This window comes from Macrobrachium nipponense, chromosome 24 (genome assembly GCF_015104395.2).
Source record: "Macrobrachium nipponense isolate FS-2020 chromosome 24, ASM1510439v2, whole genome shotgun sequence".
NCBI lineage: Eukaryota > Metazoa > Arthropoda > Malacostraca > Decapoda > Palaemonidae > Macrobrachium > Macrobrachium nipponense.
Genome location: NC_061091.1, coordinates 3350040 through 3368879, shown reverse-complemented (window position 1 = coordinate 3368879; position 18840 = coordinate 3350040). Strand labels below are relative to the sequence as shown.

At 37.1% G+C, this 18840-nt stretch overlaps 2 protein-coding genes across 4 annotated transcripts in view; one reads left to right on the top strand and one right to left on the bottom strand.

Annotated features, from left to right (window-relative positions):
- Window positions 1-18840, bottom strand: part of LOC135203677 (inaD-like protein) — a 92146-nt gene that overhangs the window by 60600 nt on the left and 12706 nt on the right. For all 3 annotated transcript variants that reach the window (XM_064233573.1, XM_064233590.1, XM_064233582.1), the window contains exon 2: window positions 2587-2942. In XM_064233573.1, coding sequence (XP_064089643.1) covers window positions 2587-2665 — 79 coding nt within the window. In that variant the 5' untranslated portion in view covers window positions 2666-2942. The remainder of the gene's footprint in view (window positions 1-2586; window positions 2943-18840) is intronic.
- The window catches only part of LOC135205711 (centrosomal protein of 152 kDa-like), a 97633-nt gene continuing 82580 nt past the window's right edge, over window positions 3788-18840 (top strand). The window contains exon 1 of the mRNA XM_064236774.1: window positions 3788-3918. Within this exon, the coding sequence (XP_064092844.1) occupies window positions 3788-3918 (131 nt within the window). The remainder of the gene's footprint in view (window positions 3919-18840) is intronic.

Sequence of the window (18840 nt, the reverse complement as noted above, 5' to 3'; positions counted from 1 at the left end):
GGCTTCTACAGTCCTTTCGGTAATCTTTTCATATCACCTCGTCCATAAAAATTTTCATTGCCGAGCTCTGTGCGTCTACCCACTCCACCCCTCCCCCCTTCTCTCTCTCTCTCTCTCTCTCTTCGTCGCTCTCTCTATTTATATATATATATATATATAGTATTATATATATATATATATATATATATGTATATATTTTATATATATTATTTGTATGTATGTATAATATATACTGTATTTGCTTATTTATATATATCCCATAAGATTTTTCCCCTTTAAAAGGGATAGTACCATCAGGGTGGTGTCCCTCAGCTCTCGGCAAGTCTTGAGAGATGAAGTTGCAAGCCCCATACCCTTTTCCTGACGCCCAGCTGCTGCTGGTACCCATTCACAGATATGACAGTTGGTGGCAGTAGCCCAAGTGCAAACCACAGACCTTACCATTGCGAGCTCAGCACGTTCTCGATTAGCCTTCCCAACCGCTCACACACACACACACATACACGTACATTTCACTATATTAGATTCACATCAACCGTGCATCTGATGTCTAGGCCCGTCCCTTACGACACTCCTGATTGGCTGTTGATAAGCCAATCACAGGGCGGGAAACTCTCAGTCTCTCGAGAGAGTTCACATTGGCAGGGTGTATGTTCCACTTCTCTGAGGGAATTCTGTGACTGGCTCATCAACAGCCAATCAGGAGCGTTGTAAGGGACTGGCCAAGACATCAGATGCACGGTTGATGTGAATCTACTATAGCTATAATGACTGATTAATATGTCGTATTTCTTGCGAAGCTCGAATCTAAATGGAAACATCAAAATGACTATTTCAAACTATACTCTGCTTTTTCCATCTGTCCATCCACCTGTTGTGTTTTCGCGTGGTAACACTGCGTCCCGGGCTTTAAATAGTTAAGCAATGTGTAAGTTTTAGGTATATAAAAGGATATCTGGGTATCCATTTGCAACTGAAAAGTGTTTTAATAATTTACTGTATGCGAATTACACCGTTAATATTCGAAATAGGAAATTATTTAAAGCTTGGGACACAGTGTTACCATGCGCAAACACCACAGGCGGATGGACAGATGGAAAAAAACAGAGTATAGTAAGAGTGATTTTACCCCATAACCCGCCATATTTGTTTGTGTTTCATCTTAATCTTTCCACCTTTTTCTCTTAGATGAGGTCTGTCCCTGAGGTTGTTAACATTCACGGTCTCTCTAGGTCTATCAAGCATGAGGCTGTTACCCTTGATGTCCTTCTCCACCCTCGCTGTGACCCACCACAATCGACTGACTTCCAGGAAGATAACGTACCGTCTAGTAGGTCAACCGAGGCACTAGGGATAACTGCGGAAATATGAAAGGTCATCATAACAGTCAATTCCGTGCTAGTTCTTTAGATATTTTCATCTTGAAAATGGTGTCCCATTCTGACATTCATCAAATTCCATAAATCTGTGTTGCTCGATTTAAGAGTCGGCAGTGTCGACAGACATGGACCGTATTTCTGAGCATTCCCTGTGACCTCAAGCCCTCCAGTTGACCTCATCTTGTAACAGTTTAGCAGAGCGAAGTTTTCTCATAGTGAATGTAATCATTCATTTGTCGTTTCTGTTGAAAAATACTGCTGAGATGGCTATTTGTCTGCCCACCTTCAAATCTTAAAAACTACTGAGGCTAGAGGGCTGCAAATTGGTATGTTGATCATCTACTCTCCAGTCATCAAACATACTAAATTGCAGCCATCTAGCCTCCACTGTAGTTTTTTAAATCTTATCCAAGGTTAAATTTAGCCATGGTCGTGCATCTGGCACCGCTAGATGTGCCGGCCAGCGGCGCGTCTTCACCTGCCTCACATCTGGGGAGCAACTGAGCGCTGCCTGTTCGTGACTGAGAGTTTCATACTACAGCTAAAATCGAGGGTTTCATACAGTTTTATAAGCTGTACAGAAAACGTCCTTGTTTCTTTGCTCTTTCATCTTCCGCGTATCCTGCAGAGGAATTCTGTTACAGACACATGTCATTCCGGGATCGATATGCTTCAGTTTTCTAGTTCTGTGCCTATATTACCCTCATATTGTATCCTCCGAGCTATCAAAACGATCGTAAATAATCGAGTTACGATGTTTACGTAACATCAGTGACGTCAGAAGCTTTACGCTCTTATCATCTGCGGAATTTGTATTTCATTTTTCAAAGCGCCAGATTATTCTTTTCCGGAATACGTTCTTATACTCCTTTGATTGTCGCTGTTATGCTAAAATATACATGAATCTACATTATGAAGGTAAATATTATTCATTTATACTAAGAAGTAGTCTAGGGAGAACATAATTAGTCCACCTAATAAGAGAGCAGAACTTACAAAAGTTCATAAAAAGTACGAAAGAGGATTAGCAGGTACTTTAATAGACTTCGCCTCTGGAGAGAGAGAGAGAGAGAGAGAGAGAGAGAGAGAGAGAGAGAGAGAGAGAGAGAGAGAGAGAGACTTGGGAAAGTAGGTCAACCAATTTTAACCAGAGGAAGTTAAGCTAACAACCTTAATTAGCCCCTAGTCGAAGGCAGGGATGACTCACCTGCTGGTGTTTTGAGGCGACTCGAAGTAGATTTTTGGCTTTCCTTGGGTAACAGTTCGGTCAGCTCTACGGCGCTCATAGTGGTTTTTCGCAGATTTGAAAGATATCGTCCCTGCAGTTCAGAATTACCGTTTTCTTCAGGATTACCGTTTTCTTCAGGATTACCGTTTTCTTCAGGATTACCGTTTTCTTCAGGATTACCGTTTTCTTCAGGATTGCCGTTTTCTTCAGGATTGCCGTTTTCTTCAGGATTACCGTTTTCTTCAGGATTGCCGTTTTCTTTTACGTCTCCTCGATGGCAGAACTAAGTCAGTTCTCTTCCGTCTCGATCCTCTTCATTCTTGCCATTATTTGGTCTGAAACAGACAAAGAGAAAAATTTAAAAGGTTGTTGTTGTAATTTTTCATATTGGTTTGTAGCTGTTACAGAGACAGTAAGCGTTTGTGTATGTGTGTGTGTGTGGTTTTTTTTTTTTAATAACTACTTCTTTCTCCTAATGTTGACTGAAATCAATTCACCCGAACACATTTATCAACGAAATAAAGTAGGAGAGAGAAAACCGAAGCTGGCAACCTTGAGGAATATTAGTGTAATATAAAATTATACACACACACACACACACACACACACACACACACACACATATATATATATATGAAATATTAATTTTATATTACACTAATATTCCTCAACGTTGCCAGCTTCGGTTTTCTCTTTCCTACATTATTTCTTACATCATTGCTTACATCACTAGCAACCTCAGACAATTGGCGTGTTGAAGGTATATCACCTTAGAAATATACGCACAGATGCACGAAATTCTTGTAAATAAAATAAAACAACAGAAAAGCGTACAGACCCCTTAAAAAAAAAAACGAAGACATCTGCTGATACAAGAGATATGGACGGGGGTGCGACGAGAACTTACGCAGTAGTTTATTCCTCTGGAACCCACAGAGATCCCCCCCCCCCCCCCCCAACCTCCAACCCCCCCCCCCCCCCCCCCCCCCACCCCCAACCTCAACGCCCCCGACCCCTCCGTGAACAGACGCCATCAGAAGAATAATTTGTCCCTTGGTAGAGAGTGAGAGGAGGAAAAGTTGAGGTATTATGTATCCAGAAAGATAATTAACATGAGTGGCAGTAGGGGAAACAAGGTAAGGGGAACGGTAGAAAGTTCCAGGTAACTCATTATGGAAAGATGATGAAGATAATGATGATGATGATGATGATTTCTGTTATTATCAACTTAAGGGAATACAACAACAAAAAGAAAAATCTCAAAATAGTGACTCTGGCATTTTGCTTCCCTGTCTTGTCATGTATGTTATTGTTAGTAACTATGAATACAATACATGTATATATATATACATATTACACATATATATATATATATATATATATATTATATATATATATATATATTATATATACATATATACAATATAGATATATATATATATATATAGATATATATATATATATATATATATATATATATATATATATATATATATATATATATATATGATGATATATATATATATATAGCAAAACACCACAGAAAATGACAGGCAGGAGGTCAGTACCAAACACTTTCTCCTGTTCATTCAGAGCATCGTTGGGGCACAAATGATCCCGGATTATCCTGGATTATCTTTGATCTTTTTGTTTACCTTGTAACCTTCTTTCCAACTGCATTTCATTTGTGCCCCGACGATGTCTGAATAACCAGGAGAAAGCGCTTGGTACTGACATTCTGCCTGTCATTTTCTTGTGGTGTTCGCTTATAAAATGAAGTCGCATGTATCTGCTGTGATTTTTAAATATATATATATATATATATATATATATATATATATATATATATTATATATATATATATATATATATATGTAGTATAACTGAATCACGAAAGTTAGGAACGTGATAAATCCATAAATAAAGATATATATCTTTATATATATATATATATATATATATATATATATATATATAATATATATATATATATATATATATATATCTATATATATTATATATATATATATATATATATATATATATATATATATATATACAGTGGTACCTCGACATACGAAAGGCTCAACTAACAAAAAACTCGAGATACTAAAGCAAATACGAAAAATTTTACAGCTCTACATACGAAAAGTTTTCAAGATACGAAAGGTGGTTGCTGTAAAGTCCCGAGATTCGCCCGGACCACCGAGAACAATTATATAACTTCTGCACCGCCAGCTGAGTAAACTTGCCACCATCCTCCCGCTCTCCCATTGGTTCCTGATGCTAGTCACCCCATAAGATCCTGCTCTCCTATTGGTCAGCATCTACCCCTTGTGCTTTAAGTATTCTATTGGTAAAAGGATGCTGTAAATTGAAAAACTTATTCATGCAACACATTTAATAAAAAAAAATTAAGTAAAGATAGAATAAAGAATAGAAATGAATGGTTATTATACTGTTTGATAGTTTCAGTAGTTGAAGAGAGATAATGAAAATTTATGGCTTACTGTGTAAAGTGATTGCTTGGCGATCGTTTGATACTTGTAAGTGCTGGATGTAAACAGAAGTTTGGAAGCCTTTTTTTGTTTGTTTATTTTAGTTAATGGTTACTTAATAATTATTTGAAATGAGTACATGCAATACATTTAATAAAAAAATTGTGAATTAGATATCATAAAATATAAAATAAATCAGACTGCCAACAAATACGTATTTTTTAGAATTCTTCTTCCTTTTTAATATTATGTTACGTATATGTTTCATTATAGCTGTCAGTAACTCGGTATCTCCATTAGGTAAAGATAGAGTAAAGAATAGAAACGAATGGTTATTATACTGTTTGGTAGTTTCATTAGTTGAAGAGAAATACTAATGAAAATTTATGGCTTACTGTGTCCTAGGAAAAGTGATTGCTTGGCTTTCGTTCGGTACTTGTAAGACAGTAAGAGCTGAATGTAAACAATCGATTGGAAGGTTTTTTTTTTGTGTATTATAGTTAATGATTAATTAATAATTATTTGAAATTAGTACATACTGATTATTTATATATTTTATTGGCATATTCTAAGCTTTTAGCTTCTTAGGTTTAGATGTCAGAATCATAGACTAGGCTACAGTAGCAACCGCTAACATAGGCTAGGCTTATTGGTAAGGGACATATGCTAAAGTCCTAATATATGCAGTAAAAATTGGGTTGAACATTACATGCAGTTGAATATTACTCAAGTATGTACAGTATTTTGCCTTTTTGGAATCATATTTCTTCCGTCGGATCGGCGTCGTAACCCTAGAACATGTGTTTTAGGCCTGGAAATATAATTTACTGGGGTGTTTTTGGAGGGCTTGGAACGGATTAGCCATTTTACATGTAAAATGCGGTCCAAGATACGAAAACCTCATGATACTAAGGGCACCTCGGAACGGATTAATTTCGTATCTCGAGGTACTACTGTATGTGTGTATATATATATATATATATATATATATATATATTATAATATATATATATATATATTATATTTATACATATGTATTGTATTCATAGTTACTAACAATAAACCTACGTGACAAAACAGGAAAGCAAAATGCCAGAGTCAGTATTTTGAGATTTTTCTTTTTGTTTTTGTATCCCCTAAAGTTGATAACAACATCGTCATCATCCTTATCATTATCATTATCTTCTTCATCATCTTCCCTTAATGAGTTACCTGGAACTTTCTACCGTTCCCTTCACCTTGTTTCACCTACTGCCACTCACGTTAATTATCCTTCTGGATACATAATACCTCAACTTTTCCTCCTCTCTCTCTCTACCAAGGGGGCAAATTATTCTTCTGATGGCGTCTGTTCACGGGGGGCGTTGAGGTTGGGGGGGGGGATCTCTGGGGTTCCAGAGGGAATAAACTACTGCGTAAGTTCTCGTCGCATCCCCGTCCCTTTCTCTTGTATCAGCAGATGTCTTCGTTTTTTTAAGGGGTCTGTACCCTTTTCTGTTGTTTTATATTATTTACAGTAATTTTGTGCATCTGTGCGTATATTTCTAAGGTGATGTACCATTTAACACGCCAATTGCCCGAGCTTGTTTATGATGTAAACACGTATATTCGTATCCTAGGCCTTTCTCTTCTACCAATAGAAGGGGTCTGCACCCTTTTCTGTTGTTTTATTTTATTTACAAGAATTTTTTTATATCTATTTCTAACGTGTTGTACCTTTTAACACGCCAATTGCCCGAGCTTGTTTATGATGTAAACACGTACATGTTTGTGGAGGGAGGTCTATTCCCCAAGAGAAAAGGAGATGAAGGGAAGACTGGGTTCGTGTTTGCTAAACAGCGTTGCCTCTATATGATCACCCCTTTTTTTTAAGCTAAAGTGCTCTAGAGGAGGCGCACTGTAGGACGAAAAGGTCAAAGACGCCTTCAACCCTTACCTCTGTTTCGTCTCTATTTCAGTCGCGAAGGAAAGAATTGCTTGCACAGTTACGTAGTACGCGTCGATGTGAGTATACTGAGACTTCCAGCAGAAATGAATTGAGTTGCGATTTCCGCTGACGTATAAGTCTCATCTATTTAAAAACTTGATATTTTCACAAATTGTTCCCTCCAATTAGATCCGTAGGCGTATAGTGAACCTGTAGGTACCCAGAGTTGGCCTAGCTTCCTTCCTTAATTTTCGTCGTAGAACAAAAACACACCCATAATTGGAATCCTCGTGAAAATTACTGCTAGAATTACGTAGGTCTCACGTTTACTCTATGACCCTTAATTAAAAAGTTGACCCTTAACAAGAGGGCACCATTTATTTCAGTATTGAGTCCCCGACCTTCAGAAGAAAATGAGAGAAGAGATAAATAACTTCAATACTTGGGAAGTTACTTTGTATGAAAGGGGAGGTTAACGCCGCATGAGTTACAGACCTGAGTAGTCTGGTGCGATCGGAAAGGGGTCTTAGCCCCCCAACCTGTAAATAGACGAAGAAGAATACGGCGTTGGGTAGAGGCCTGAGAATGAACAGCTGAATGAACTCGTTTCAGTTACCTTACAAAAGTTTTGTTAAACTCTAATTCTACATTCTAATTATGACACAAACACAAGTACGTAATTGTAGAGAGAGAGAGAGAGAGAGAGAGAGAGAGAGAGAGAGAGAGGAATACAAACACGAAAAAGTCATCAATAATGTCTGTGTATGCAGGTGTATGAATGTATGCATAACAGGAAATATTCTAATTCTGAGAGAAGTATGTTTCAACAAACATTTGTTAACAGAGAGAGAGAGAGAGAGAGAGAGAGAGAGAGAGAGAGGGGGTAGGGAAGAGGAGAATGTTGTTTTAGATTAAGCTGGCCTTGTGCCAGCACGGGCTCTTGCTCATAGAGCAACCCGTAATGAGGAGGAGGAGGTGGGTTGGAATACAAACATGAGAAAACGTCATCAATAATGCCCCTGTATGTATTTATATTTGTATGTCTGTATGCATAAAAGGAGATACAATACACCCGGTTACCGTCATTCAACTCGTACAGTTTCCAAATCACTTCACCCTTTCTATTTTATAGTTTGTTTTGTGGGTTAGGTTTAGTGCAATCCCGGGTGTTATTTGGTCAAGTTTAAGAAGCCTCGTGACCCCATTCGGCCTGTTTTCGTTTTGCGTGTTTGACATTGGGCTCTCAGAGAAGCTGGGGGGATAAAAACAGAAATCATTTAAAAGGAGAACACTGTTTCAGTATGAATAGATACCATTGTTTCTAAAGAGACATGATACAGAATGGTAGTTTATATATATACACTTGTATATAGATTTATATATATATATATATATATATATATATATATATATATATAATATATTTCAGATTTTTTTTTTTTTTCAGCAGATCATTCCTTGGGCTTAAAAATAAATAGTTCGGCTGAGCTAACGGGAATTGGCTTCATTATAAGTGCTACAACAGGCTGTGATTACGTGAACAGAAAGACGAAACCTAAGTTTATCTCCCTCATATCGACTAGGTGAGTCTCAGTGAGTATATATCATAGTCATGAATTAGAAGACGCTTTTATTTCTATATGTACGTTTCAAGCTGCGTAAAATAAATTTACCAAAACCAGCATTAGCTATCACCTACGCACAAGAACCACACTCGAGTCCAATGGTAAACCCACCTGTTATTCCTCCTCTCTCTCTCTCTCTCTCTCTCTCTCTCTCTCTCTCTCTCTCTCTCCTAACCCCTCGTATGTCCGACTGTCTGTTTTTCTGTCTCATCTGTCGCCCAGTCGTTCATCTTGTCATCTTTCCTGTCAAGGCATTGACAAAGACGCGTCAAGGATCTCCGCCCCCAACCCATTAGGAGATTACCTCGGCGGTGTTTATTTTAGGCTCCGTATTTGCAGGTTGAGGATCGAACCCACAAGACTCACTCGCTGGATCTTGATGATGTCCGTTTTGCGATGACTGTATTGTTCCCTTGAACTGTTGGACATTTGCTAGTCAAATGCCCCTGTCTCGGGAATTTGAGACATACATATAGGTTCCCGCGCAAACTGCCACCAGAAGTCGTAAACATCAATGGTGTGGAAGAGTTTAAAAGAAAGGTAGAGAAAATCATCAGAAGGACACTTTGAATGAACAGTAAAACCTGCTCCAAGAGATAAGTGAGTACACGATGTCTCCTCTTAGGATGGACTGATAAGTCTTTGAGACATCCTAATCCTTGTAACTCCTGGGGACGCGACAGGGAAGGACATCTTATCCTGGTTCCGATAACCGATGAGGATTGTAATATGGAGCGGTTGTGCATCATTGTCAGGGAGGTGGTATCATAAATAAATTTTTAATTGTACACATATGCAAATGTTTATGTATAAACAGTACACGTGAACAGACATGATTATCCATGTTTGATTGTTCAGAGCTGTTTAATCATAAAATCATCGTAACTTCCTTGCATCCATTGATATATCGCAGTACCGTAAGTGTATAATATTTACGTAACTCAACTCCCAGTTATATCGTCTCTCGTATACTTCTCTTTTCTGCTCTCCTCGGGAGTTGTCCGGAGATCGATCCTCAGCGTGAGACACGGAATCTGTGTCATAGCAGCGCCTCCATCCAGCACTTTTTTTTTTTTTTTTTTTGCCTACTTGGAGAGTACTCCTACAAACTTTTTTAAAAATTATTTTTGCTTAGCCGGAGAGTAAGCCTACAAACTTCTTATTATTATTTTTGCTTAGTTGGACAGTAAGCCTACACAACTTTTTTTTTCTTTTTTTAAATATTATTTTTGCTAAATCTGGGATTAAGCTTACAAACAATTTTTTTTGCTTACTAGGGGAGTAATCCTATAAACTTTTTCTTTGTTATTTTCGCTTATTCAAAGAGTAAGCCTACAAACTTTTTTTTTCTTTTTTTAAATATTATTTTAACTTACTCTGGGATTAAGCCCACGAATTTCTTTTTCATTTTTCAAATATTATTTTTACTTACTCTGGGATTAAGCCAACGATTTTTTTTTAAATGTTATTTTTACTTACTCTGGGATTAAACCTACTAATTTTTTTCCACGGTAGGAAAGGTCTATTGCAGAACCTAAAAAGGTCTGAAAAGGGTGTTTCGTGTTGAGTTACAGATACAGGAACTTTAAAATGGGATATTCATGATATATTAGAATAAAAATATAAGTAATAAATAATGTGCGTATTAAACAGTACAGAAACATTATTTCTAATAAAGTATGGCTTATTTATTTAAATATTCGTTGGTGAAACAAGGCTCTACTTGACCGTAGATTTTAGCACATTCTAATTTATGTTCAAAGTTAGGAATGTAACGTTTACAACTTATGCGTGAGTTGGGAAAACTTGTATGTATCTCGAGTAAGCTGGAGGTCAGATCACGCTTTTTTATTTTATTTTTTTATTTATTTATTTATTTATTTATTTATTTATTTATTTATTTATTTTTATCAAATATATCTTTTCATGTGTTGACTATGCTTTGGTCAAGATTTTCACGTACGTTCGGTAGTTCTATTAAAAAGAATATACAAGTTCGAGACTTGAAACCCACTGCCTAAATAATCACTCAATCTCACGTTCCTGTCTACTTTAAGTATGAACAGTTTTTCGGATGCAATTCTTATAGATATATGCATGCTTCTTCAGCATGACCACTATAGTAGATTCACATCAACCGTGCATTTGATGTCTAGGCCAGTCCCTTACGACGCTCCTGATTGGCTGTTGATAAGCCAAAAACAGGGCTGGAAACTCTCAGTCTCTCTCGAGAGCTCACATGGGTAGGATCTATGTTCTACCTCTCCTGAGGTATAGGTCTTTCAGCAGTGGTGGAACATACATCCTGCCTATATGAACTCTCGAGAGAGACTGATGGTTTCTAGTCGTGTGATTGGCTTATCAACAGCCAATCAGGAGCGTTGTAAGGGACTGGCCTAGACATCAAATGCACGGTTGATGTGAATCTACTATGGTGGTCATGCGCAAAAGTGTTACACGTGTACTTTATACCTCCTTAACATGCAGTCATCCTTTGCATTTACAGTTCCTTAACATGCACACTTTCTTAAAAATCTCAGGTGTTTAGCTTGACCGTCTGCGTTACTTTGCACGCACTTTATTATAAATCTAAGAAGTCGGCCGAAGAAGTTGTTTGGTTCGGCATCGTCAATATCGAGGTATCATTATAGAAAGAAACGCAGTCTCCTCTCTCTCTCTCTCTCTCTTTCTCTCTCTCGTCTCTCTCTCTCTCTCTCTCTCTCTCTCTCTCTCGTGGCCTTGCCGGGTAACAGCTGTTATTTGCAGCTCTCCCAAGGGAAATACAAAGTCCGCGCCATATATAAATGTAATCGGTTTACTCTTTCAGTTTTCCTTTTCTTTGTGTTGGTTCGCATATGTTGCGCGCACGCGCACACACATACACACACACACACACACACACACACATATATATATATATATATATATATATATATATATATATATATATATATATATATATATATATATTATATATGTGTGTGTTGCGTATACAAACCATGCATATATACATATATATATCAACATTAAGCCGTTTTCCTTTGATATGGGGCGGTTCCTAGGAAATACATATACTATTAGCGATCACCGACACACATTCATGCTTCAACTGCTGAGTCATGAATGAACTCCATGTGCGAAAAACTTCCACAGCTCGCCGTTTCATACACTTGAACATAAGGAGCAACAGCTGGGCGCTAGTGCGACATTACCGACTCTGCCAACGTCACTGAAGTCCTGATTTTTTCTCCCTCCGTGCGCGCTGGTTCGAATCCACGAGTGGACGAAATTACTGTCAACTGAAAAAATTCCCCTTTAGGTTAACATATATGAAAATGTATTAATTCCGAGTTAGAGCGAATTGGATATTAAAGGACATTTGTTGCTTAATGCATGTATAGGTGTGTGTATATATATATATTATATATATATATATATATATATATATATATATATATATATATATATACATTAGTTAAGTATAAATTATGAAACGGACAGCAGTCACCCGTTCTATCAGGATACAGAATCCATTATTATTATCGTTAAGGTTTAGTGTTATATTATTATTATTATTATTGTTATCATTTTTTCTCAAAATTCTATCACTAGTTCTATAATAGATTTTGTATAGTATTTTCCCATTTTCGTATCTCTCATTTATGTTAGTATTATCTAAATCTTCTACATTATTATTTTGTCATTATTTTTCACGGGGAGGGAGGGTCACGTGCCGAGGTGCCCCCCCCACCCCTACCCCCGCCCTGGATCCGCCAGTGCGTAGAGGATTTAGCTTCTGAAGGTATTAGTAATCTTTCCGACTTCTATCTGCCGGGTATATTCTTTAATGCTGCAGATCAACAGGGTCATACTTGGTTTGACAGAACGTGCCTGACTATGTAGTTTGATAGCTCCACCTGCCCCATCTCGGGTCCGTCATGTAGGCCCCGAAATCTTGTCTGTCAATTTCTAATGTTAGATTAAGGTAAGTGTATTTTGCTACGTTGGGACCCGAAATGATATCAAAGCAGACCTTGGCAACGATTGTCTGCAGAAATGAATTCATCGCATCCTATCAGCCCAGGTACTATAATGCTTCTGTCGTATTCATCGTTATTGTAATCATTATTGACGTTCATTGTATTTGTCATCGCATTACTCATATCTGCAATGACATCTTCCTGGTCTTAATCGAATGAATGTATAGTCAGAAGCATGTATTTCATTCCTTCCATCCACTAAGACGGAGCCACTCGCCGGCAATTGATATTAATGGGTAATATTTGTGGCTATTCCGCACCGCGTAATTATAGTGGTCTATTAAAGTCATCCGTTAACAGAAGGCAAACTCCAATTAAGTAGCAAATTGCCAATAACCTTAATGACGCTTCCATCCCATTTCTTCTAGAAGCGGATCGACGCGTCCCCATATTCCTTCGTCGGATCTCTCTCTCTCTCTCTTCTCTCTCTCTCTCTCTCTCTCTTCTGTGGCTGTGGCAGTTTCTTTTCCTCTGCTGCCAGGCTCTGGAACTCTTATTCCAGCGTCAGTGTTCCTTCCTGTAAGAAATAAGCTCTACTACTCTTTCGCCTTCTGTCGTTCTTCCATTACGTGTCCAATGGTATCGGTCATTATTTTGAGTAATTACTTTTGAACTCGTACTTCAGGTCTTAAAAATCAATTTACTTGTACTTGAGTCAAAAGCACTTAAAAAATCAAGCGTCTTTTAGGTACAGTACAGTAATAATTATGCTGGTACATTAGCATAATAAATTAGATAACTATAATTGCTTCTACATGGTTAAGCAGATTATATACTAAGATTCTCTACTTACATCAGTGCAAGTGAAAAGTGTGTATATGCAAGGCAATAAATAATAATAGTAATAACATTGAGTCTACATTATAAAGCTGCTAAGGTTCGGTAGTAGAAATAGACTATCTGGCAACTCGCGCCGTCAGTGCCTGGTGTTAGCTAGCTGAACCCAACCACCTATAGGGTGTAAGAGTAATTTTTTTTTTTTTTAATACAAAAGTGAAATTTTAGTGATACCGTCTGTAAGATTATAAATTAGCTAGGTACTGTGCTTTACATGTATAAAATGTTGACGTTTGTAAGCCAGTAGCTGAAGTGAGAGCTAACACATAATTAATATTTGGTCTCATAAAGACGTGTTATAGACCTGAAATGCCTCGGCTCGGCGAACAACAAAGAGGTTCCTTCTCGTGCTGTCTCCGAGATGAAATTGTATCCAAACAAAAGCGAGTTGATGTTCTGTATAAACGCCTTCGATTCCCGGCTGCTCTGAATCCAAGAACTGTTCAGTGTAGCAGAAAAGGAGCTTTGTTAGTTTCGTCTCTTAGTCCTATTCTTTGATGGGAATCTTTATCTTTTATATTCTTTCTTAGATTTTTTTCGGTAACTGTTGGTCCACCCCAATCGTTTTAATATGAACGGGAAGATTTTGACAGTTTTTTTTTTTGTCAAAGTTTACTGCGGAGAAAGGTCTTGTACAAAGATCGTATAGAAGTCAACCTGATTATCAGCCTTTATTTTATTTTTTTTTAAAGTTATGATTCTTGACTGCAGCCAGGAAACGACCACTCTTGCATGAAATGACGAGGAGCTTCATCCTCTCTCTCTCTCTCTCTCTCTCTCTCTCTCTCTCTCGCACATACACCTAGTCAGATTATCTCGTTTTTTCTTGCTCAATGACGGACCACGCTGTTATCTCTCTCTCTCTCTCTCTCTCTCTCTCTCTCTCTCTCTCTCTCTCTCCGTTTTTCTCTCTACTTCCTCTTTGGCACCTTTTCCATTTTTCACCACCTTTCCAGTTCCCTTGGAAACGAGAAATGACGTAGCTGTATTTGCTTCCTTTGTGCCTATTGCCTGCGCGCGCGCGCGTGTTTGAGTGTGTGTGCGTGCGTGTGTACGTATGAATTTGGAAGCTTGCGTGTGACTTTGCAATATGTGGGGTCGGGACTTTTGGATTCGCATGTTGCAGAAATTTCTGTGCCTTCTATTCTGACAAAAATGGAACAAAGTTGATGACATCGGAGAGAAACCTTGCTCTCTCTCTCTCTCTCTCTCTCTCTCTCTCTCTCTCTCTCTCTCTCTCTCTCTCTCTCACAACACACACTTGTTAGCATAAAGCCAATCTCTTTGTAACTTTCACTTGCATATAGTATGCATAAAATCAACATCTCTGTCTGTCTATTTTTTCTTTCTAACACACACACACATACACACACACACACACACAATTGCATAAGATCACCTTCTTTCTCTCGCCCTTCTGCCTCATTGCCTCTAGGCCAGTGGTGAGGAGCTTCATAAAAATCTCAGGCCAAAGGTCCTTTTGCAAAAGACACTAAACAACACTGTTATTTCCCTGCCAATATTGCATCACGTTGAGCCATTGTTGTAAACAGCATGGCCGTCAACAACGTGTCTTGTTTTTGTCACTGGTGACAGACCAGGCTGGTGAAATGGTTTCAGCACCGGCTCTGGAACTCGGTTTCCTCTCACCTTTTCCCTTAGTCTTATAAACCTTCCATATACTCGTATAAAACAGTTAAGGCAGTTTTTATTCTTGTTCTTTCCTTTTTCAGTAACTTCTAAATATTTTCTCTATATTGCTTCTACGCCCGTAGCAAAGTTCCTCGTTGGACGATTGGGTTGTGAGCTCGCCTACCGTTTCGGTAGTCGCAGGTTCGATTCCCCGCTCTAGCAACGTGGTAGTTTTTATATTTTTTTCTTTTCTTTTAGTATCTTCGAAATATTGCCACTATATTGCTTCTGTACCCATAGCAAAGTTCCTCATTGGACGATTAGGTTGCGAGCTCGCCTACCATTTCGGTAGTCGCAAGTTCGATTCCCCGCTCTAGCAACGTGGAATCAGAGGAATATATTTCTGATGACAAGAAATTCATTTCTCGATATAATATATTTCGGATCCCACAAACAACCTGTAGGTCCCATTACTAGGTAAACAGTTGGTTCCTAGCCATGTAAAGATAATTGTTACGCTGCTTTAATTTATAGTATGATTTTCACGTCAGGACCCATCAATGCGATCAATAAGTAAAGATAATTAACTTTAAATAATTTACAATTTTTTAAATTCCGAAACATACTGTGAGTCTCATTAAAATGTAAATCATCGCTAATTGATGTGCCATGTCATTAAAGTGTCATGTTATCCATTTTCCTAGTGAATGAGTAACAGTAACGATTTTTTTGAGTAACAGTGGCAGTTAGCTTAAGCGAGCAAGAACGGCATATGTATCCCGTCTCGTAACATTTAGTACATCTCTCTCTCTCTCTCTCTCTCTCTCTCTCTCTCTCTCTCTCTCTCTCTCTCTCTCTCTCTTCTCTCTTGAGTAGTGCCATTTTGCTTGGTGAGGCGTACCTGTACTTAGTCTGATTAATCAACCGATATCACGCGTTTAATATACAACTAGAAAACTAAATATATCTAGTAGTGTTCGTGAATTGCCGGTGACAAGATTAGTGTGAAAATAGTAGGATAAAGCATCTACTAAGTTAGTTTATCAAGTGAAGTATTGTAAATCAGATCAGGATGGCAGAAAGCTACAACTGTGGGAGGAGATGCCGAAATCTTGCTTGTCTTGCAGACATGCAATATGATGAGTTAGCAGGAAGGGAGCTGGCATTTCTCATCTATGAAATCAGTAACAGCCCTTATCAAAAAGATACAAAAGTATTCATAGACATATTGGAAGGATATGATCCTTCAAACTGGAATAAATCATCAGAAAACATCATGAAAATAATTGAAGGAGTTCCAAATAAAATTCAAGAGACTTATAAAGAAAATTTACATCAATCAACATATTCCGACAAAGAAAATGAATAAGGTGAACATTGTGAATATACTAATTGATGCAATAGGGAAAAGAATGACAAAAGCATGCAAACTATGTAAGCTGTGGTATAGCATAGTCAATCCACAAAACCTAATCAGAAAATGTTCTGCTTGCAACATTCCCACGCATCCCCAATGTGCTGAAGTCATGCAAAATATGAGTAAGGATACCAGAGTATTTTGCTCAACATGTCTCTCATGGATAGACAATGTTTTAAATCAAGACTTAATGTGCAAATAGTAGAAGATGAAGAAGAAGAGGAAAAGGAAGAAGAGGAAAACGGAAGAGAAGAAAACAAAACTGAAATGACAGAAAAAAATAATGAAAACAAAGAGCAAGACAAGAATATGGATGCAGAGATACTCATAGATACTACATATGAGGCAATCAAGCGGCATACATATGAAGAAATAAATTACGACATGACAACACAAAATAAAATCCCTAAAAGGCTTTACCCAGATCTGCATACTGATGGGAAAGAGCTAGAAAAAATGGAAAAGAAAGACAAAGTCTGCACCCTTTTGAAAAGAGGGAATTGCAGATTCGGTGAAAGATGTTACTACAAACATCCCAAGGTATGTCACAATTATGAAATCTATGGTAAATGTGCATACCTAGATGGCTATGAGGATGAATGGAGATCTACATCCAAAAATATGCAAAAACCTAAAAGAAGGAAAAGGATGTAAGTTCAACAAAAAATGTGAATATATTCACCCTGTAGCCATGAATCAAAATCAGTTAAATAATCAATCAAATAATAAAATCCAAAATAGAAAACAAACAAATAAAGAGAGGAACAAAGAACATAAGGTGAAGGAAAAAAAACAAGCTATCACCACGATATGAAGTGTAAGCAAAGAATTTGCAAGCATCAGCTCCAAGATACAGCTCAAGAAAAAAATACTGTATATACAATGCTAGGGGATGGTGCAGATACAGAGAAAACTGCAGATTCATACACAAAATGAATAATTATAATGAAGGAAGATCAAATATATTGGAAAAGTTGGATTCTTTAATGTCAGAATTTCTGGAAATGAAGAAAAGAACAACATACCAGAACAGGAAAGAGACATGGGAAAATCCTTATTATTACCCATATTAAATGAAGGAGATAACACGCAAACCATCATAGTGATGAATGCGCAGGGTTCAGTAACGAGCAACTCAAAAAGAAAAATAGAGTACTTAGAAGAACTAACCCAAATTGAAAAGAAAATAGATATAATGAATATAAGTGAAACCTGGTATTACGGAGACTGGTAATGATGATCAAATAAAAGGATTCCAAACTTATAGACCGGATAGAAAAAATAGGAATCAAGGGGGAACAGCAATATATAGGAAAGACATAAAACAAGGAAAAATATATGAGAAATATAGTAACTCAGAATGTGAACTAATAGCGGCAGAATTTGAATCTGAAAAATTAATGAATATAGTAATATATATACCCCCTAATACTAAAGAGTTTGACACAATAATAGAAAATTGGATGATATATGTAGAAATCACAAAGACTGGACTATTCTCCTATCCGGAGACTTTAACTTTCCTTTCATAGGTAGGAAAGAACGAATAGGAGATTGTGGTTGTACTTATACATATAAAAAAGAGAGAAATAGTAGTGCAGAAGATAAAAGGCAATTCGAAAAGCTATTAGATATGCTACTAGAATACAACATTCAACAAATAAATCACCTGCCAACAAGGAAGGATAATACTTTAGACCTAGTATTTGTGAACGAGGTGAATTATGTTAAAGAAATAATAGTTTATAATGCGAGTATTTCAGACCATAATGTCAGAATTAACAGTTCATTCCAAAGCAAGTGAAAACAGAGATAAGCAAGAGATGAAAAAGTGGGAAGGATATGGAAAATACAATTTCTACTGTAGAAATATAAAATGGTCAGAAATAAATGAAGAATTAAACAAAGATTGGGATAAAATTTTCGTAAGTGATGATATACAGGTAAATACGGATATATTATATAAAATATTAGAGAAAATAGTGGATAAATATATACCGAAGAAGAAAAGTAAACATCAGTCATGCATACCAAGAGACAGAAGGATCTTGTTCCAGAAAATTAGAAAATGGAAAAAAGGTCTTTCAAAAGAAAAAAATGCATGGAAAGTGATGGAACTAAAAATTAAGATAGAAAATGCAAAAAAAAATTTTATACAATCAAAAGAAAATGAAAAACGGGACTTGGAAGAAAAAACCCTAGTAAATATCAAGCAAAACCCCAAACTATTGTACTCGTAAGCGAAAAAGATGAATAA